This window comes from Lampris incognitus, chromosome 14 (genome assembly GCF_029633865.1).
Source record: "Lampris incognitus isolate fLamInc1 chromosome 14, fLamInc1.hap2, whole genome shotgun sequence".
Lineage (NCBI taxonomy): Eukaryota > Metazoa > Chordata > Actinopteri > Lampriformes > Lampridae > Lampris > Lampris incognitus.
Window position 1 is genome coordinate 20851543 of NC_079224.1, and position 22521 is coordinate 20874063.

Consider the following 22521-nt stretch of genomic DNA (forward strand, 5'->3'; position numbering starts at 1 on the left):
ATGGTAGGAGAAACCATGAGGTAGTATAGTATATAATGTAAAAAGGAGTGGGCCAAGCACTGAGCCTTGGAGCACACCTGTTGAAAGCTGTCTAGGGTAGGGTCAACAATAAAATCGGGTGATTCACTATGACAGATAGGTCCAGTAGGATGACTACTGAAGACATGCCAGCAGGTTTGGCTTTGAAGAGTGCCTCAGTAACCGCAAGAAGAGCTGTTTCAGTGGACTGACCACTTTTGAAACCAGACTGATGAGGATAAAATAGATTTTTCTGAGAGCAAAAGGGGGTCAGTTGATTGCATGTACTTGAAGCACTACATATAATTATGAAGTTAGTAAGTAAGTAGTTAGGTAAGTAAAGTTTTATTTATAAAGCACTTTTAAAAACACATTTACAAAGTGCTTTACACTCAGGCAGAAAAATACAAGTAAATACATAAAATAAATAGACCAAGCTAAAAACAAATCAGAACAGAAGGCAGGGATTGGGATCTATAAAAACGCTTGCCTAAAAAGATGGGTTTTTAGAAGCCACTTAAAACAGTCCAAAGATTCAGCAAATCTAATGGATTGGGTACAGCAGGACACCAATCCCTTAGATTCAGCAACTCTAATGGATTGGTGTCCGTTAAACTGCAACCATCAGGTCGTCAGTGACTAAACTGGCATCCCCACTTCAATCATTGGGTTGTTGTGAGGAGGTTTTGTGGACACCCAGCAGGACTAAAAACAAAAACCTGTCAAAGGGCGGAGGACTTCCTCTGTGAATCAACGGCCATCCATACCTGGAGAGGAGATAGGGACCACCAGGTACTCCCCCTACTGAAACAGAATGATGACTCAGCCTGTTGAGGCATCAGCTGTGCTCCTACGACCTCCATAGGTTACGCAACTGATGATGATGAGTAATCTATTCATTCATTCATTCATTCATTCATTCATTCATTCATTCATACATACATACATTCATTCATTCGTTCATTCATCAGCTGCTTCTCCGGGGTCAGGTTGCGGTGGCAGCAAGCTAAGTAGGGCACTCCAAACGTCCCTCTCCCCAGCAATGCCCTCCAGCTCCTCCTGGGGGATCCCAAGGCGTTCCCAAGACAGATTGGACATGAAGTCCCTCCAGCGAGTTCTGGGTCTACCCCGGGGTCTCCTCCCAGTTGGCCGTGCCTGGTAAACCTCCAGAGGAAGGCACCCGGGAGGCATCCTAATCAGATTCCCAAACCACCTCAACTTGCTCCTTTTGACGCGAAGGAGCAGCAGCTCTACTCCAAGCTTCCTCCGGATGGCCGAGCTCCCCACCCTGTCTCTAAGGCTGAGACCAGACAACCTACGAAGGAAACTCATTTTAGCCACTTGTATCTGCGATCTCACCCTTTCGGTCACTGCCACTACCACTACCACTACCCTTTCGCTCATGACCATAGGTGAGGGTTGGAACGAAGATTGACTGGTAAATTGAGAGCTTTGCCTTCCAGCTCAGCTCCTTCTTCACCACAACGGTCCAGTACAACGTCCACATTACTGCTGATGCTGCATCAATCCGCCTGTCAATCTGCCACTCCATCCTACCCTCACTTGTGAACATAACCCTGAGGTACTTGAACTCCTTCACTTGAGGCAACAACTCATCCTCAACCTGGAGGGAGCAATCCACCATTTTCCAGTACAGAACCATGGCCTCAGACTTGGAGGCGCTGACTCTCATCCTGGCCATTTCACACTCAGTTGCAAACCGCCCCAGTGCACGCTGGAGGTCGCGTTCTGATTAAGCTAACAACACCACATCATCTGTGAAGAGCAGAGATGCAATTCTGAGGTTCCCAAAATGGACACACTCCTCACCTTGGCTGCGCCTTGAGATCCTGTCCATGAATATCACAAACAGAATCGGAGACAAGGGACAACCTTCGCGGAGTAGTAATCTAGATGGGAAAAAAGGAAAGTGTGAATCAATATTTCGATGTCCTTAAAAGACAATATTTCTGATTTTTGCGATATTTCTTAGCTGAAGAAAACAGGATGGGAACAACTTGGTAACATGGTGATCAAAAGACATTCTGGTCAAAGATGATACAAGATTTTTAGCAGAAGGTCTGATGTTTGAATGAACTGAACAACTGCAGTGGCAAAGTTCTCCGGACTAATTAAGAGAACTTCAGTTCGTTTCAGAGTGTAGATGGAAGAAATTAAGACACATCCGGTCTTTGGTGGCAGCTAAGCAATCATGGATTGTATTAATAACTGGGACAGCCCTGGGAGTATATGGAGCCAAAAAAATCAAGGGGAGATGTACACAAATCATTAAACCAACTAACTTGGTCATTAATGCTGCCAAAGTGAGGAGGGCAGCTGGCCAGACTGGAAAAGTAACTAGAAAACATGGCTGCTGACTGCTTATTAAAGATATATCCATCCATTATCCAAGCTGCTTATCCTAATTAGGATTGTGGGATGCTGGCGTTTATCCCATCAATCATTGGGCGGCAGGTGGGGAAACACCCGGGACAGGCCGCCAGTCCATCACAGGGCTGACACATTCACACCTAGGGACAATTTAGCATGGCTGATTCACCTGACCTGCATGTCTTTGGACTGTGGGAGGAAACTGGAGCACCCGGAGGAAACCCACGCAGACACAGGCAGAGCATGCAAACATCACACAGAGGACGACCCCTCATCAAGGTTGGACAACCCCAGGGTTCGAACCGAGGACCTTCTTGTTGTAAGGAGATTGCGCTAACCACTGCGCCACCGCACCATGCTTATTAAAGATGCGAGAGTAAATTATACATTTCTGAGGTATTGTAGTAAAGAAGCATCAAAGGTAATACATTTATGGTCAGAGACAAAATCAATCTTATTTAGGGAATTAAGAGACATGTTCAGGGTGAAAACTAAGTCTAGACACAAACAACATCATTTCTTCCTGTTCAGAGTGGTCCAGAGGAATTCTCCCACATGGAATATGAGCAATAACCATATTGGCTCAACTCATATTGATTGCTGGTTTAAGCTTGCCCTGGCAAACTGAGTCTCAGTACAATATTCTCCTGCAGGTCTGAATCACATGTGGTCTTTGGCCTTGAAAGATTTTCTTCCACAGGAAACTAACATCTATGATTCTGTTACTGCTGACACAGGCAGACTGAGTCAACCGCACTGCACACCGGCATGGGTAACAAAATCCTAGCAGAGCCAGAATCAGCTGGCCCAAGTCACACTGCAGGTTACAGCTGCTCTTAGACAAATGGAAAATGTCATTTTTAGACTCAGAACGACATAGCAAATTTATTTAGCGTGAAACCATACTGGATATTAATACATTATAAAAGCACACTATAATAATGGTTGCTTGAAATTCACTGAATAAACTTGTAAAATAGCAAGCAGATGCGATAAGGTGTTTAAAGTTGCATGTCACAAGTCAAAAAGCAAACTAATAGATGTTGCTTTAAAACTAATAAACTACTGCTACTATGAAGTAATTTTTTTTTTACCATGATTTTCTCAATATTTGGGGAAAAGTTGCACAGTGACTGGCTTTAATAGAAGCAGCTTAGCTGGAAGGGAGACAATCGTTTCTATTTAATTTACAGAAACTCTTTGTCCCTCTCTATTACATATACAACAACTTCTGTCCTGCCTTTTTTTTTTTGCCTGAATAAAACTGGTTCGTAAAGCTTCTTCTAGCCCAACTGTAACTGTGAGGCATCTCCTTGTGAGAAAAGATATCGTTATCGCCGTTACACCCATAAGCTCTTGGAGAAGCCCAATCAGCACTACACTTACCACCAACTTAAAATAAGCCTTCGTGAAAGACGGAGAGAGATGTGATGTGATACAATTACAACAGCATAAAGTGGCGTTCCCAGCAGGCCATAACCAAACCTTCCCCTAATAGATTTGACTAAATATTTCCTCCCTCTCTGATAAAGATGTTTTAATTGGCGAAATCAATAACCAGCATGCAAGTGTATGTCCATGGCCCATGAGCAGAAACAACTGCTTTTAGTAACCCGAGGGAAGTTCTTGAACTGACGGCGAAGCGGGTAAATGATAAGATGCACTGACTTATAATGGCCAATAAAAGGCAAGGGCAAATAAATGTACTGCATTCATACTGGAAACTAAGGTGTGGATAAAGAGGGCAAAGAAAATAAGCTAAAGTGAGACATGAATGCCTGTTTTCATGTCTCCCATACCCCCCCCCCAGAAATGAATCTCCATTTCCAACTTATCCAACACTGAAAACCTTCACTGAAAACCAAGTTGCGTGCAGAAACGACGTGCGATGATGCAACTCTCCCCCTGGATGAAGGCAGCTGGGGGCCCAGGCTGGGCTGAGCATCTTCTGCCCACTGTGGAGCAATGATATGTTATCAGGCTAAAAGCAGCACCATGCTTATGTTAAGGGCTTGGCTCAAAGATGGCGCTAACCTTTTGAGTTGCATAATACCCCAGGGTGACTTTGGAAAGAGAAAGGTCTTCATTCAGTAATTTTAGTTTCACCTAGAGTTAAAATTTTCCCTCATCTGTGTCTCCCCTCCTCTGATCCACTGTGCTTTCCCACTAAATAAAAAGCAACAAAATCCATGAAACTCCCACCATCCTTAAATAGATCTGGTTACTCTGATGTGCTGCTTTGGTGTTAGCGCTGACAGTTCCTGTCAAGGGACACGAAGTGACTGTAGTTGTCTAGCTTCATCCAAAACGTTAGAAGAATGCCTTTCAGACCCAACATAATTTGATTTTGTTGCAGAGTGCCTTTCTTTCCTTCATTCTGCGCTACAGAAATGAATGAATGATAATGAAACAGGTGCATTTTGATTTATTTAACAAACATAAAGATGTAGCATATATTTACATGAAGCATTATTAAGCCCAGTGCGGCGGTGTGTTTAGCATTTGTCATTTTAGTATTTGAAGAAATTCTAACCAATTCTTGCACTGTAGACCAGGTCACTGTTTTACAGCCCAAGCAGTAGCAACTGGGAACAGTAACAGCGCCCTCAAGTGGTTGATACAGAAAACAGTGTGTTGATGTGCCAATACAACCACTACACTAGTTTGAGCAAAAACTCCAACAGAACAACATGAAAGAGGTCTGGAGTGGTATGAAGACCATCACTGGTTCAGGCTGACTGGCAGCAGAGCAGTGGAGGGCAGCTTGGATAGGGCCAATGAACTTAATGTGTTTTATAACAGATTTGACACAGTGAACCCTCCCCGTCTCTCCCCCCGGTCTCATCTGTTGCCTGCCTTCACCAACTGTCAACTTCACTGCCACTCCCTCCCCCTCCCTCTCCTCCTCCTTACATCCCCCCAGCCTCCAGTGGGGGCCCTACCCCGCACCCCCCCGGGTTCCTGGACTAATGGCCCTCTCCATCCTGACAACCCCCCCCCCCTCCTGACCTGTAACACCTACAGTGTGCCTCATGGTTGACCATGTCAGAAGACAGTTGATGAGACCTCATGCAAGCAAGGCGGCAGGCCCGGATGGTGCTAGCCCCAGGGTGCTCAAAGCCTGTGCCCCTCAGTTATGTGGAGTGCTTCACTATGTCTTCAACATGAGCCTTAGATTTCAAAGGGTCCCCGTGCTGTGGAAGACAACCTGCCTCGTTCCTGTGCTTAAAATTTCACATCCCAGGGTCTCCAAGGAGCTACAGACCGGTAGCATTGATTTCACACATCATGAAGACTCTGGAAAGACTCATCCTGGAGCAGCTTTGGCCCATGGTCAAGCCACACTTAGACACCCTCCAGTTTACCTACCAACCCTGACTGGGAGTTGAGGATGCTATCATTTTCCTGCTTAACCATGCCTACGCCCACCTGGACAAGCCAGCGAGCACTGTGAGGGTCATGTTCTTTGACTTCTCTAGTGCCTTCAACACCATCTGGCTGGCTCTACTGGGTGAGAAGCTGACAGCAATGCAGGTAGATGCCCCCCTTGTGTCCTGGATTGTTGACTACCTTACTGGTCGACCACAGTATGTGTGCTTGCAACACTGTGTGTCAGACAGAGTAGTCAGCAACACTGGGGCTCTGCAGGGGACGGTCCTGTCTCCCTTCCTTTTCACCCTCTACACCACGGACTTCGACTACCACAGAGTCCTGCCATCTTCAGAAGTTCTCTGATGACTCTGCTATAGTCAGATGCATCAGCAAGGGTGAGGAGGCTGAGTACAAGGCTGTGGTGGGAAACTTTGTCACATGGTGTGAGCGGAAACTTTGTCACATGGTGTGAGCAGAACAATCTGCAGCTCAACGTGACTAAGACAAAGGAGCTGGTTGTTGACCTGAGGAGGGAAATGACACCAGTGACCCCTGTCTCCATCCAGGAGGATTAGTGTGGACACTGTGGAATACTATAAGTACCCGGGGGTGTATATAGACAATAAACTGGACTGGGCTAAGAACACTGATGCCCTCTACAAGAAGGGACAGAGACGCCTCTATTTTTTGAGGAGGCTGAGGTCCTTCAACATCTGCCAGACAATGCTCAGGATGTGGTATGAGTCTGTGGTGGCCAGTGCTCTCCTGTTTGCTGTTGTGTGTTGTGTTTTGCTGTTGTGTGTTGTATGTTGGGGCAGCAGGTTGAGGGTAGCGGATGCAAACAGGCTCAATAAACTGATCTGCAAGACCGGTGACGTTGTGGGGGTGGAACTGGATTCTCTGGCTGCGGTTTCTGAGAGGAGGACGCTGTGAAATTACGTGCCATCATGGACAATGTCTCCCACTCACTCCATGACGTGCTGGTTGGGCACAGGAGTACTTTTAGTAATAGACTCATTCTGCCAAAAAGCATCACAGAGTGCCACACGAGGTCATTCCTGCCTGTGGCCATCAAACTTTACAACTCCTCTCTCAGACTCAGACTGTCCGACACTCTTGAGTTAATGGTCACTGGATTGGCCATCGGGTTTTGTTTGTGCTGCTTGTTGTGTGCTGCAGTAGTGCAGTACAGATAGGGTGTTATGTGCACCATGCTTGTTGATATATTTTGTTCTTATTTCTATTTCTTATTTATCTTTTATTTCTGTTTGTTTCTGTTTCTATTTTCTTGTATCTTGTTAGTTTTTAGTTATTAGAGCGTGAGTGTGTAATAGAACTCAAATTTCCCCTTGGGGATAAATAAGGTATTCTGATTTTGACACAGAGACAGTCACTTAAACAGAGTAAAAAAATATTTATTGGACAAACACATTAGCCTCACAATAGACTTGGCCATAACCAAATGTGTTAAGCATCATAGTAATAGATAATAAAGTACATCATACAGTCTTTCACATACAGGCATGTATACAAGGCATGAGCACGCACACACACACACACACACACACACACACACACACACACACACACACACACACACACACACACTCCAAAGTACCTCTTATCATCCAGCACATGCACACATATCTTTACATCCTCCCGTAGGATCAAACATTTGTTTTAGTGGTTGGGTCGGAAGGGGAATGGCATCCCTGATAGAAAAGGCTGAGATGGATACTGTGGGTGAGAGGAAGGATGAGAGGCTAGAGGGGGATGTGTAGGATGTGAGGCTATGGGGGAGTGAGAGGCATGAGGGCTGAAGGCCAGCGGTGGAGTATGGATGTTGTTGTAGTACATCACAGGGCCCGACATCACCAGCTGGAGCAAACTGTTGACAGAGAGGAAGATGCAGGTATCAGCACACAAAACACACACAAAAACACACAAAGTGGACACAAGCATGGAAAGAGGGGAAAGACTGTGCATGAAAAACAGAAATAGACACACGGAGAAGAAGTTATGAGTTGAAACAAACTCATAGTATAAATTAGTCCTAGCTACATACTGTAGTAAAACACCAAACAAGTCTAAAAGGCTCAGTTGTGCAACAGATGAATCAGGCAAAAAGTCTGATAAAAATTATATTTAGATTTAACTAGATAAGTAGAACTACTGAAACTCCTAGGTGGCTCATCTTATGCGAGCAGCACAAATGAACAGAGCATCAGGAATATTCTGATAAACAATTTCAGCTTTTATCAGTTTTACTTCTCTCGCAAAAGCAAGGATTGTGTGTGAAAGAAAAACAGCTGATTGGAGTCAGGCTTGGGACAGTTGAGCTTTTTACACAGCCTTTTTTTGTTGTTGATATTTTCCCACTTTTTCTCTAAATTGTACTTGGCCAATTACCCCACTCTTCCGAGTCGTTCCGGTCACTGCTCCAGCCCCTCTGCCAATCTGGGGAGGGCAGCAGACTATCACATGCCTCCTCCGATACATGTGGAGTTGCCAGCCGCTTCTTTTCATGTGACAGTGAGGAGTTTCACCAGGGGGTCATAGCATGTGGGAAGATCATGCTATTCCTCCCCGTTCCCCCTCCCCCATTAACAGGTGCCACAACCGACCAGAGGAGGTGCTAGTGCAGCGACCAGGACACATACCCACATCCGGCTTCTCACCCGCAGACACGGCCAATTGTGTCTGTAGGGATGCCCGACCAAGCCAGAGGTAACACAGGGATTTGAACCAGCGATCCCCATGTTGGTAGGCAACGGAATAGACCGCCACACCACCCGGATGCCCTACACAGCCTTTTCAAGGCAGAAACGTTGCACCATTAAGCTGCCACATCAGTCTGTGTACAAGGTATGAAGATGGAATGGGGGGTCATTGTTGTTCCGGCAGTAAGCCGGCAGCGTAAGTAGTCACAAAGCCGAATCAAAGTCTGTGTAAAAGAGACAGCTGGCAGGACAGGACAGACAACTCTGTTGCATTACACATCGTGATGCATCTACTTCCAGAACGCCAGCATGCTATGTAAAATCACACACAGGGGGTGCAATCATGCAGCCTGTGTTTGGTTAAGTGTAAAAAAACAAAGCCAGCATGAAGACGAGTCTTCATTACGCCATTATTGCGGGACCTCTGTGTAAAAATGCCCAGTGCTATGTATGCTACAAAGTAAGGGTTGAGAAGAGAGGATGCGACAAAATGATTGGTGAAAGGTCTTTTATAAATATGCCAATCAGATTAGAGTGGCACAACGTGCAGCTCTTACTTGTTGTGCGGGAGGCGTGAACAGATGGCCCTCAGGTCCTCTGTGGAGACAAGACACAAAATGACATCACAACCAATCACAATCAGACTATGGCTAGTAGAAAAGAAATCCTGGATGGCAACTTGTAGATGTTTCTTTGGACTATTGGTTAAACCAAGCTGCTTATTGTGCAAACAGCAATAAACCAGTAAAGGAAAATGAGTAATTCACCTTCAATTATTTCTTTTTCCTACACCATAAGGCTAAAACAAACAGGGTAGACAAGAAAGCAGAGTGATTCCCCACCACAAACTGTATTTGAATATTTAGAGTCATTGTGTGCAGGTGGGGTGTCCCACCTTTTCAAATCTCGAAGCAGTTGTTTCAATTATAAAAGCCACTGAGTAAACCTGGAACCTCAACACACCAGTCCCTCACCTCTGGAGCAGAGCAGTGCTCCGTTGGCCATGGCCACCTGCAGGGCCTGTGCCAGCCGGTCCAGGGCTAGCTGGGAGAGTGCGTGTGTGTCGGTGGGTGATGAGTGTGTCTGTTTGTCGACCTGGTCCAGCAGGCGGGAGAGGTCAGATATCAGTGCAGCCAGGGAATCCATGTGGAGCAGTGCCAGGCGACCAAAGAGCCCCTTGTCGTTCAGTACAGTAGGCAGGAGCATGAAAACCTGAGGAAGGCAGGAGACGGTCACTGAAGACACAAGTGGTGCGGTAGACACAGCAGCAATAAGGAGAATACAGGGCTGGCATTAAACTACCCCATTTCCCCCAAAATATGAAATGTCTTTTGTTAATTATATATTTTATTGGAAACACACACACACACACACACACACACACACACACACACACACACACACACACACACACACACACACACACACAGAGGTAGAGACAATGTAGGCAAAGACAGACATGTGGGTTCCCGTCTTCCAGGGATAAACGGGTACTAGAGACTAAGTTGGTCCATCTAGTCCCATTCTTACATACCTGTAGAACACTCAGATGTAGAGCGGAGAAGAGAGGTCCCGTCTCCACTTCACTCTCTGTGGTCCCATTGGTCAGGGCCTGCTTCTTGTCCCTCCGGTAGGCTAACGGGGCCTTGACGCACCAGCGTACCAGTCCCCCCAGCGGTGTGAGATCAAGAGAGCTGATTGTCTGGCTGCCAGGGAGGGTTGGTGTGTTCATGAGGGTGATGAGGACAAGGCGGGGGTCATCTTGGAGCCACGACACAATCATCTGGAGGAGCTCTGGGGGAGGAGTCAGGTCCCCTATACACACACAAAGAAAAGCGCGTGCACACACATATAAAGGTCTTAATATGGCATGGATTGAAAGAAGAAGAAAGATTCAACTGTGGCAGATTTAGCCATACAAACTAATTTTCATCTGCAGTCCCTGGCAAGTTGATGGCTTATAAACTCCCCCCCCCCCAAAAAAACAAAACATTAAAAACATACACAAGCACATAAGCACAGACAAATAGTAAAACAATGACATAACCACTACTACAAATTATGACCACATATTTGATCATCAATTAACCACTGTTTTATAGATTTGGAAAAAGTTGAGAGATCGCCTCTTATTTTTTTTGGGGGGACCCCCCCCTTTTCTCCCCAATTGTATCTGGCCAATTACCCCACTCTTCCGAGCCATCCCGGTCACTGCGCCACTCCCTCTGCCGATCCAGGGAGGGCTGCAGACTACCTACTACGTCTCCTCCGATACATGTGGAGTCACCAGCCGCTTCTTTTCACCTGACAGTGAGAAGTTTCACCAGGGGGATGTAGCATGTGGAAGGATCACACTATTCCCCCCAGTTCCCCCTCCTCCCTGAACAGGTGCCACAACCAACCAGAGGAGGCGCTAGTGGAGTGACCAGGACACATACCCACATCTGGCTTCCCACCTGCAGACACGGCCCAATTGTGTCTGTAGGGACGGCCGACCAAGCCGGAGGCAACACAGGGATTTGAACCGGCGATCCCCATGTTGGCAGGCAACAGAATAGCCCGCTACACTACCCGGACACCCTGAGATCGCCTCTTATTTTGCCTGTATATAGTCAGTTCTTGTGTATATATCTGAAGATTGTTGTGTTGTTATTCCATGTTAAGTACACTGAAAGAGCCACGAAACCAGAGTCAAATTCCATGTATGTGCAAACCTACATGGCCAGCAAAGATGATTCTGATTCTGATGTTCCTTAGCCATGTGGGTATAGTGTTCCAGGTATATGTGTTGCTCGGTAGGCGAAGGCTGACTGCCCAAAGGTACTTTTTCTATATGGTATTTTACAATCCCCTCTGGGCTCTGCTAAATGAGTTTGGATTTTGTTTAATGAATTCATTCGAGGGGGGGGGGGGGGCAGATCATGGAAAATTAAATATTTTCAATAACTTTGTTACATCAAAACTGATGAATAACGATTAGTATTTGGCACGATGTTATACATTTTAGGTGTAGAAAAATAAAGTATGCAGACTAAAAATGGCTCCCAGGGCATTTATAAGAATTATCGCCATGTCACATGTGTCGGTAATTCCGATAAATGCCATAGGAGCCTTTAGTGTGGTGACTTTACATTTCTATATTTTAGTGTATTTCTAACTAGCACCAAATAATTGGATGTGCATGCTTTCATATTTCTTCACTATAGGTGTCCACTTAATTTGCTGATAGTTTATAAAACCTGACGCTGGAAAAAAAAGTTTACAATATTCAAATGTGTCGACTCATATTCAACCACAGAGGCCTCCTAACACATCTGGGAAGTGGCTAGGATTGCACATGTACAAGAAAGCCTTTGGCTGTGGCATTTCAAAGGTTCCTAAGCCACTTTTGAATGTTCAAATATCATTTACATTCACATTTTAAAAAAAAATTAAATTGCAATTTATTGTCATGTTACCACCATTTACTATGACAGGTACTTTGATAAAAACATGTCTGTGAATGTTCTCATTCTGTCTGTGAATGTTCTCATTCATCCAGGTCATGGTTATCCAAAGGAATTGAGGTGAGTGCAACCGGACTTGGTATATATCCGTGAAGACGTTTCGCCTCTCATCCAAGAGGCTTCCTCAGTTTGTGCCTTTCTGACTAGACGAAGCTAGTCTGACTGGCTGGTGATGAGACTCAGAATTTATCCTCTTTTTTGATAAAAACACCTTTTCACCTCTAGTAAACATACAAATGATTTCGTGATAATGAGATTTTTTTTTTATTCATATTTGTTACTTTCATTTAGTTCTTCTACTTTGATAAATCATGACAAAATAAGCAGACGGAAACCCAGGTACTGGTACAGATTGAGTATATTTCAGTCTTGGAAAGGATTCTTCTGTCATTTCCATAACAGTGGGGGTTCCCCTTTTTACTGTGATTAAGTTTAGTGTTGTGTTCAGCTCACGTCCATAAAGCACTTCAATACCTGAGGTGAGGTCGTAGAGTGTGGTGACCGCCGTGATGAACTGGCAGCAGAAGCGTGGGCTGGAGCTGTGGATGTTCTGCAGGGTGGGCACGGAGCCTGGCACCAGGTTACAGTAGTCATCTACGAGCACCTGGGCCAAGCGTACACAGTACACGCGGTGGGTCCTCTGGAGAAAACACACACAGACAGGAGATAAGCGTCAACTTCACACAGAACAACAGACACATACAGAAAGACGCATATCGACAGAATGACACACGCAAACACACATGAAAGGTCTGAACATATTACTGAGGAAACCAGAGAAAAAGAATTACTTCTACTTGTGTTTATAAAGTTTTAACACTAATAATTGTGTCTATGCAGGCTTCTTTCCCCTAATATATATTTACTGGACCAGCAGGAAAAAAATTAAAGGCAAACAATCCCAATTTTGAACATTCTCTCTACATATATGTTATAGGGATAACACACCATTAGCAGCCATAATACTGGGCAGAAGAAGTCTGTGCGTCTGAAACACCACCAGCCAAAATTGTGCAGATGAATGTCCGCCAGTCTGAGAATCAAGCCAGTGGTATTCGCTACAATGGCTGTATATAGCAGTTATTCACTTTCATTTATATAAAAAGTAGCCTACTTCGATGTAGCCCACTGAAAGAGGTGGCAAACCAGGAAATAAGCATAGTTTTCACATTCAGGGAATGTCCGTTGTTATTCAACTGAGTGCAGGTTCAAATCCTCACCTGTAACCAGGTAGCAGTGCACTCCAAGATGGGCACTCGGCCCATGGCAATTGCCATGGAGACCAGCTTGCCCAGCAGTGCCATGCGGCTTTCGTCAGCCTGGTTGCCTTGGAGGCTGAAGAGGGCAGAGAACATGAGCTGACGAACAGTGTCACGGCTCTGCTCCTGGAAACAGCTGCACATAATCTCCAGCAGCTGGAGCTCCTGAAGGGCACTCATCCTCTAGGAAGTGCACACATGGACAGGCAGATATTTCAATGAGAGACACAGCTGAGTCTGTGCATGTGCATATAATGATGACAATCTGTTCCTGCCCTAATTGTGCATGTGTAAAGGTGTGCGCCTTACCCTGGATGGGGCATTTCTGTCTTTGGGAGCGTGCAGAATAAACTCCTCCACCAGTTCCAGGGTTTTGGTGTCTACCTGAGGAGGTTGCCTCCCTGACTGCACCAGATTACAGATATAGATGTCCAGGTGGTACAGCAGCTCCTTGGCAGCGCTCAGCACGTCGCGGGGCAGCAACGATTGACGGATGTCACCCATCACCACCTGACAACAACAGACTCGATCAATTGTAACCAAAAAAATAAAAAAAATAAAATAAATACAAGTACAACTAGGGTGGCACATTGGCGCAGTGGTTAGCGCGGTCGCCACACAGCAAGAAGGTTCTGGGTTCGACCCCCGGGGTAGTCCAACCTTGGGGGTTGTCCCAGGTTGTCCTCTGTGTGGAGTTTGCATGTTCTCCCCGTGTCTGTGTGGGTTTCCTCCGGGTGCTCCGGTTTCCTCCCACAGTCCAAAGACATGTAGGTCAGGTGAATTGGCCATACTAAATTGTCTCTAGGTATGAGAGAGTGTGTGTGCGTGTGTGTGCGTGTGTTTGTGTGTGCTGGCCCTGTGTGATAGTCTGGCGGCCTGTCCAGGGTGTCTCCCCACCTGCCGCCCAATGACTGCTGGGATAGGCTCCATCATCCCCGCGACCCTGAGAGCAGGATAAGCGGTTCGGATAATGGATGGACGGACAAGTACAACTATCTATGTTATTTGAAATTGGTTCAGATATGTAGTTTTTGATGCTGCCTGTAAATAGCGCCACTGGATTGATAACAGTTAGGCTGATGTCCTCTATATTAACCTTGTATGACCTAAGAAGTACACTTGGTCAGAACGTGGATTAATAGTTTAGCTTGCTGTCAGAATTGGCCTTCTATACCATTGCTCACTCTAAAGAATATGATACCTGCATTTTGGTTAATGCTACATCAGTCATTAATATGTAACAGCAACTATGACACCACAGCAAATCTCTACTTCTATTAAGTCTTTTTTCTTGACAAGAAAAATTTAAGTTACACACTTTTCCCATAGCACACTTTTCAACCATTTTTCAGTGGCCTTTCAGCTGTTGTTCTGACAATATTCCTGCAATTGCATTCAGATGATATGGTAATGACAGCCATGACAAAGCTCTGTAATACTGATTTTCTAATTTGTAAAACATGAGGTCGCAGAACACCAAGTGGGTGGTGATCCAGCAGTTTCATTGTACAGGGAGAGAGATGCAATATAACATTGGTGCGGTAACTGTGTTTGACTAACAGACTAACACTAATCTTTAGCAAGTTTAGTTAGTGGAAAGATTGTGCTCTTAGTGCAACTTTGTGCAGCACATTATCTTAAAAGCTTGAATCCAACAAACTTGACAGATCCTGTTAGATTGCATCAAGAACAACAAGAGCGCAGATCTCCGCCAGGCATATCTCCCCTTCCCCGGTGCTTGGATTTAGGCGAAAAACCAGCTTGAGGAGTTGGCATTCAATTGCAATATAAAACAGGTTTTTCAAATGTATTGAATCACCACAACTACGAAAGGTCCTTGATCGTGTAATGACCTACTTTTCACTCTCACAGATGATAACACCGTTTCTGAATTAGCCGTGGAACTTCCGCATGTTTATTTCGCTCCATGCATAACGTGCACATAATCCGACTGATTCTCGTTTACCTTCCCGCTCCCGTGGCTGCTCTGTTTACTATCCCATAACTCCCTGTGTCCTTAAAGGTGTATTCCCCTAATACTGAACATCACAGATCGTACAGTCATAACTGTAAACAAACAAGTATTAGGCTGACAGACCCGGTATTATGCGACATTGACAGCGGACAGATACACGCACACAAAAAAACTTGCACTTTCCAAAAAGAAAGTTTGCTGTGCGACCATTTTGGGCTAACGCTAACCCAGTCTTTATTTTCACAATTCATTAAAGCTGGGTACACAATTTAATTAACTGCAACCAAGAGGAGGTTATTCATTTACAACTTTCGTCTTTGGATTATCAAAATTCTTTTAATAACTTTTGATCATGCTGCTGCCCGATCCGAGTCAGCCGTAGACGTGAGTTACGCATGCGCAGGGTTGATTTGACAGTCGAGAAGAGTTGGTCAAGCGAACTAGAGAAATAATGAAGAAGGGGCAGTGATAGCAAGAATAAATGTTGTTAGAAGGTTTTGAATCACCGCAACCACGAAAGGTTCTTCATCATGCAGTCATAATTGTGCACACAAAAAAATGGGCTGATGGATCCAGTAGTTTGCAAGATTAGCTGCGGGGACATATGCGCACGCGACCAAACGCACAATCCCCTAAAGGCTATCCGCCTGGCGGGGTTTAATAAACATTAGTATGCACAACATGTATGCACCATTGACTATGAGCAGGATTCCAGTATCTCCATTCGCTGGAGTAGACAACAATCCAGAATTCAGTTACGGTAAAGCAGGGTTAATTCGTTATTAAACTGCAATTTGCAGGTGCGCATCTGTGGCTCCGGTTCCAGTACTGATGCGTAGTGGACGGCTGCAGCCTCCGCTCGGTCGGTCTCCTTTATTTAGCTTGAGTTAGCAAGGCTATCTAAGTAGCTTCTCAGCAGTACAGCGACATATCGCACATGTGCCAACATTTATCGGGGTTCCTGCCGAGAATATAAAACACGGGTCATTGGATTTTAAATCTTACCTCTCTTTCACTGAGAAATGGGTCTGAAGTTTTGTTTTATAAACCAGCTGGTACAATCTAGGCCAGCAAATCAATGTGAAAACTCCGGGGTCACTTCCTCCTTGTAGTACGGAAGCCCGTGTGGGAGAAAAAACCCCAGTCCTTCAATTCGCCCGATAGATCGTCAAAATTTATTTTCCGACAGTTTACGAAGTGTACAAAACATGAGGAAAAAGTTTGTGCAGAATTATTGCCATTTGCGTTACATTTTGAAATGGTTTAAAATAACCTCGATTATGATTCCAAACGCTTAATACAAACACAACAAAAGAGAAAGACACGTAGCCTAAATGAATTGTCGTTTTTTGTGCTTTTGTTCAGAAAGTGATCTACCGTAAACCATAACTCCGTTATAATCCCTGTAATCCGGGCATCGGAGGGGATGATGATAAAAACGGGTGCGCTCTCTGATTCAGTTCTGTCTTGCACTTTCCGTCCCGCCGCTGGCTGAGTGAGAGCAACATCCAGCAGCATGACCATTAACACCTTGGATAAAGGCGGCTGGTATCGGGAACAGATGACATGCTTCCGAAGGGTAAGAAAATTGTATTTTCCCTTCGTTTTTTTATTTTAATGTTTAGTGCCATATTACGCGTCGCCGCGAACGAATTCAGCTTTGGCTGAATTTCCAAATTCTCAAAGCCAAATCGAACTTGGTGTATTTGCACTGGTAGATGCAGTATCGCACATACGAGAATCTTTATTAAGGAGACGATATGGTTTATACATGGATCTTTTTCGTGGTTCAATAAACCTTTTCAAACCTTCATGCGCGCGCACACACACAGTGTGTGTCCGTGCCTGTCTGAATTTTCTTTAAAATATTTTTGTTTGTGTGCCTGCGTGTGTATGTGAGCGCGTTTTTGATTGCATGACTGTGTGTGTGATCTGTCTGCACATTCTCCACACAGATGGAGAAAGTGATAGTGGCGATGCAGGACCCTGACATGGGCATGAAGATGAGAAACCAGAGACTTCTCATCACTGTCATACCACACGCTATGACAGGTATGTGTGTGTGTGTGTGTGTGTGTGTGTGTGTGTGTGTGTGTGTGTGTGTGTGTGTGCGTGTGCGCGCGCGCGTGCACAGTGGCGTGGTGGTTGTTGAGGAGGTATGCATACTGTGACCCAGATGGGTAGATCACTAAGGAGAAAGGGGATATACTCTCCTATGTATTTCAGTGGCTTTTTGGCTGATAGGTGATTACACTGTAACAGAAAGAGAAGTGGGTATACTCCATATACCATGCGTATATCATCCACTACACCACCGTGTGTGTGCATGTTTATTTCAGTGTACATAAGTGTGAGTTTGTCCCACTGGCCATGAATAATGCAACAGTGACTTGGATAATATTGTCTGGGTTTGGAGTACACGAGGTACGTTTGTCCTCCTTTCTCCTCTCTGGACTTCATACAAAGAATGAAACAGCGGGACATTGGGAGGGGTGCAATGGATGAGGGAAAAAGGATGAGAAATAATGTGAGAAGAAAGATGAGAGTCAGTCAGACTGCTGCTGAGTTCCTGTAGGTGACACATGATGTGAAATAGCTGACTGGTCTGTTGATTTCTCTAACCCTCTCCTTCTGTTTTTCTTTTCTGCAGGCCATGATATCATTGATTGGCTGATTCGGAAGTACAGTATCTGCGAGGATGGTAAGTCAGTGTGTTCAAATAATGACACAAAATTGTGTGTGTGTGTGTGCATGCAAGTGTATGTTTTGGTGGAACTATCTGATCCTGTTTGTCTATTGTTGTCAGGACATTGCTGTTGTGTTGCTTGGATATGGTTTATTCATACATGCTGAGTGGTGAGGGGGCAGCTGTGTGCTACCTGTAAGCAGAAGTAAGATTGGCCCCTGAGGATCCAAGTTTGATTAGACCACCTGAGGACCTGAGTTTGATTAGTGTTCCCTTCGGTATTTCAGGTAAAGGGAATTTACCTGCCTTAGGTGAATCTAAAGAAACAACGAACCCTGTCTAGTTCAGCTTTAGGGTTGGGAGAGTAGTCCACCATAGAATAGGAAGTTGTGAGCTCTGATTGATATTCATTATGTTACTTTTTTTTTTGTAGATGTCACAAAACTAGGGCTCTTTAACAAATTACAAGAGAGAAAAGACTGATAATAACCCTTCCCCTGCCGGAACACATCTTTGCGTCTGGAAAAGATAAGAAATGTCGGTGATTTTTGGATTGAGAAAATACTTGAAGGGTCATGATGTATTTGACCATACCTACTACAATACACAGAAGTGAGGTTCGGAGGCAAGGTGCCTATGCAACATGCTTTACTAACAATTATGAAACAAAAAAAATTATTCACCTCCTCCTTATGTTATGTTATCCACATTGTTTGTTCAGTCTGTACCATCACTTTATAAACTATAAGAAAATTTGAGTGTGGCATTTGACCTGTGTTGTTTTCAGAGGCACTGCATCTTGGCGACCTGCTGGTGAAATATGGGTATATTTACCCCCTCAAGGAGCCCAGATCACTCCTGTTGCGACCTGATGAGTCCCCCTACCGTTTCCAGGTCAGACTACCACCCATCCCACAACTAGCCTGCCTCCCCTCACCCAAATTTACAGCTGGTGTTGCGTTTCTGACCAACCCTTGACCACCTCACTCTCCCATTGCCCCCTCTTTTTTCTTTTTGTCTTTAACTCCACTTTCCCTTACTGTACTTTTCATCTTCCATTTGTCACTCTCCACATCCATTTATTCATCGCTCCCTCCTCCTTCAGAAAGTCAAGACTGTCTTGTCTCTTGTTCTCAGACACCATACTTCTGGACAAGCACCAGGTGGCCTGCCTCAGAGCTGGACTATGGTGAGTCACTTCTAAAAGGAAGTTGAAGCTTTCCTATTTGATTATTTACAGGGGACGAGGGTCAGTGGCATTGTCAGCACACAGGCAATCCTGTTGTGTGTAAGAGATTTCAATCAAGACTTGAGGAGAATCAACTATTCATTATTATATAGCAGAAGGACACGCCAGGAGAAGCATTCAGATGTATTAACCCAAACATATGCAGACCCACTGTTCAGCATAAGTTCAGGGTCAACAGCCAAACAGAAAGTGGCACTTATAGCCAGTCACCTCATGTGTCATCAAAGTGGCAGTAGACAACTTTTTTGCTTAACTTATCACTATGAAATAAATGTTGATTGCATAGTGTAATGGTTATAGAATAATGACACATGGCATTTAGATTGGTTCCCCATAAGCCTCACTTTCTCTACGCAGTTCTGTGCGCCACCGGGTGCAGTCTCCCGGGAAAATTAATCCTCGATTTACTGCACAAAGGAAGTGCGTCAACCATTGCGCAACCACAAAAGGGAGAGGATAGCGTTTTTGTTTTTCCCGGTAGCTATCCCCAGTAGTGGAAATGGTGGTGGAAAAACTGAAGTGACAGGGAGGGAAAACTCTCCCTGGCAAGAGAAAAAGAACCCCGTTGATGGAGGAGGCAAAGAAGGTGAAGAGGAAGTGAAAGGAACAGAGGTTAGGAAAAAAAAAGAGTGAACCTCGGACAGACATTGGAGAGAGCGCCGGTGTTGTATCAAACTCTGTTTTCCCGTCGAGATCTGTTTCCCTCTAGCCAGATGAGAGCGTTGGCATGGAAACGGGTTAGCCAATAAACTTTGAGTCCAGATGAACTGATTCAACTTTCTGTGATTTCCTTACCTGGATCATTGAGCATGCATACAGACAGGTTAGCCATCAGTTACAATTAGGTTAAGGTAAAAAAAGGGTTAGGTTGATCAAGTGTTCAGGCTGGAGGTAACACGGGGATTCGAACCGACGATCCCTATGTTGGTAGGCAATGGAATGGACCACCACACCACCTGGATGCCCCAACTATGTCCTCTTTTATCAAGAGGAGCATCATCTCCACAGAAATAAAAATTGGGGTTTTCCCACCTGTTACTAAATGGGAAAAGTCGACCGGATGAGCAGTGAAATGTTTTCCCACCCACGATTACAGTCCAGTTTACCCTTGTTGTGATATCAGACTATCTGGATGATTATCAGACTATCTGTACATACCCTGTGATGGCCTGGTGGCCTGTCCAGGGTGTCTCACCGCCTGCCGCCCAATGACTGCTGGGATAGGCTCCAGCATCCCCGTGACCCTGAGAGCAGGATAAGCGGTTTGGATAATGGATGGATGGATGGAATGGAAGTGTTCCAGTGTTGTGTTGAACTCTGGCTGCGGGGAAACAGATCTTCGACGGGGAAACAGTATTTGATACAACACCTGGGACTTGAGAGGGTTCCAAACCGATGTTCAGTTGGCGTCATTTGTACTGGATCAGTAGGTAACACAACCTGCCTACTTATTAATACTACCAGATGCTTTACTCTGCCTCTATCATGGCTCTGAGATCGGGGTTTCTAGTTCAAATTGGGATTCTTACGGTCGCTTCTTGCTTTGGACAGTAGCCAAGCTGCTAGTAAACGGAAGCGGCCCGGTTGTCTCTGCGACAGCGGCACAAACAATAAAATGTGGGCATTATGGGTGTTCCTTGGTGCCCAGATGAGCCACCTCATTCTACAGCCTTCAAACTAATACCTAAACCATACTCAGCTGTGAACATTTGGGTTCAAGACCAACTTTGTGCTAAAGAATAAATAACAAAAAACTCTAAGCAATTAATGCTGTTGTTCTTTTTATTCTTTTGCCCCATCAGCAATTTATTTAGCGAAAAAGAACATAAGGAAGCAGGGAGAGCTAATGGAATACGAAAAGGTGAGCTGGTGGCGTGTGTGTGTGTGTAAGTGTTTGTGTGTTGTGAAATATTAACCTTGGTGGGATGAATCATCCCTGGATGAGAGGAGGAAAGTTTCATTGTGTGTACGTGTAAAATGCAGTTTTCCGTCTTATCCCTCTCTCGATCTCCAAACTTTCTTTTTTCCCACACGACTCTCTTTCCCAGGAATGTTACAGTCAGTTACATAAAAGGATCAACCACACATGGGATTTTGTGGTGATGCAGGCCAGAGAGCAACTCAGGTACACACACAAACACACACACATGAATGCACATGCAAACATGACCCAAACTAACTTGCTGTGTGATTTGTGTTTAGAGCATCTAAACAGAGGCGGAAGGCTGACCGGATTGTTTTAGAATGTCAGGAGCAAGCCTACTGGCTGATCAACAGACCCCCGGTAGGCTCACTCTAGTCTATTCTAGTCTATTCTTCTACTTTCGGCTGCTCTCGTTAGGGCTCGCCACAGCGGATCATCCGTTTCCGTCTCTTCCTGTCTACATCTTCCTCTGTCACACCAGCCACCTCCTGCATGTCCTCCCTCACCACATCCACAAGCCTCCTCTTTGACCTTCCTCTTTGCCTCTTGCCTGGCAGCTCTGTCTTCAGCATCCTTCCCCCAAACCACCTCAATCTCGCCTCTCTTGGTTTGTCTCCAAACCGTCCAACCTGAGCTGTCCCTCTAGTATACTTGTTGCTAATCCTGTCCTTCATCACCCCCAATGAAAATCTTAGCATCTTCCACTCTACCACCTCCAACATCGCCTCCTGTCTTTTTGTCAGTGCCACTGTCTCCAAACCATATAACATACGTAGCTAGTCTATTCTAGTCTACTCTAGCTAATCTAGTCTAGTCTGTTCACTTGATGCAATGCAACTGGACTATACAGTACTAGAGAAATTATATGATGTGATGTGATATTGTTTTCTGTTCTATTGTAAATTATTATATTACACTATAAAAACTAATCTTATCAAAGTTTATCATAACATATTAAATAGCATTATAGTATACCTTTTTTTATTGCACAACCATGCACCAAAAGGCTGGCCTGGGGTCTCTGTCTTGGCCCTGCATTGCTGTCTTAGCATTGAGAAGAGTCTTAGGTCTCAGTGATGTGAGATAGTCTGAGTAATGTTCAGCCCCAGTCCCCTCTCCCTCCCACATGAAATATTCAACTCATCTGGTAAAAGCTTCAGGAGAGACGAGGGAGGGAGGGAGAAAGACAAAGGTGAGGGGAAATAGGGTAAGATGGAAAGGTTGGGGGAGTATAAAAGTAGGATGGGACATAAGGCAGTGGAGAAGGAGGAGGGGGTGCTGGCAACCGTCCTTTTTTTGGTTCCCTATGAATTAAGAACGAGAGGATTGAGAAGAAGAAAGAGAAGCCAGGGAGTTAAAGTCAGAACAAGCAGAGTGGAAAGCCTCCATTTAGGATAAGTGCTCACACACACACACACACA

The 22521-nt window shown here is 44.9% G+C and overlaps 2 protein-coding genes across 2 annotated transcripts in view; one reads left to right on the forward strand and one right to left on the reverse strand.

The window, feature by feature from the left end:
• Positions 1 to 7186: 7186 nt before the first annotated feature.
• On the reverse strand, positions 7187 to 16335 carry ints15 (integrator complex subunit 15). Its single transcript, XM_056293661.1, has 8 exons — positions 16247 to 16335; positions 13576 to 13776; positions 13228 to 13449; positions 12482 to 12647; positions 10036 to 10316; positions 9476 to 9713; positions 9059 to 9098; positions 7187 to 7669 (listed from the first exon to the last, which is right to left on the reverse strand). The coding sequence occupies exons 2-8, from the start codon at positions 13768 to 13770 to the stop codon at positions 7462 to 7464; spliced, it is 1350 nt and encodes a 449-aa protein (XP_056149636.1). The 5' UTR covers positions 13771 to 13776; positions 16247 to 16335; the 3' UTR covers positions 7187 to 7461.
• A 422-nt stretch (positions 16336 to 16757) lies between these two features.
• rgs11 (regulator of G protein signaling 11) overlaps positions 16758 to 22521 on the forward strand; it is an 11864-nt gene continuing 6100 nt past the window's right edge. The window contains 8 exon segments of the mRNA XM_056293342.1: positions 16758 to 16820; positions 17197 to 17293; positions 17892 to 17942; positions 18715 to 18821; positions 19065 to 19116; positions 20979 to 21037; positions 21225 to 21301; positions 21379 to 21460. Coding sequence (XP_056149317.1) covers positions 16758 to 16820; positions 17197 to 17293; positions 17892 to 17942; positions 18715 to 18821; positions 19065 to 19116; positions 20979 to 21037; positions 21225 to 21301; positions 21379 to 21460 — 588 coding nt within the window.

What these genes read in the sequence shown, in the direction of transcription:
- ints15 (XM_056293661.1), bottom strand. Translation starts at nt 13,770, where the DNA reads ATGGGTGACATCCGTCAATCGTTGCTGCCCCGCGACGTGCTGAGCGCT. An exon ending in TACATCTGAGTGTTCTACAG is followed by an intron (nt 9,714 to 10,035) that starts GTATGTAAGAAT and finishes TGCCTTCCTCAG; the next exon opens with GTTTTCATGCTCCTGCCTAC. An exon ending in TCACGCCTCCCGCACAACAA is followed by an intron (nt 7,670 to 9,058) that starts GTAAGAGCTGCA and finishes CTCTGTCAACAG; the next exon opens with TTTGCTCCAGCTGGTGATGT.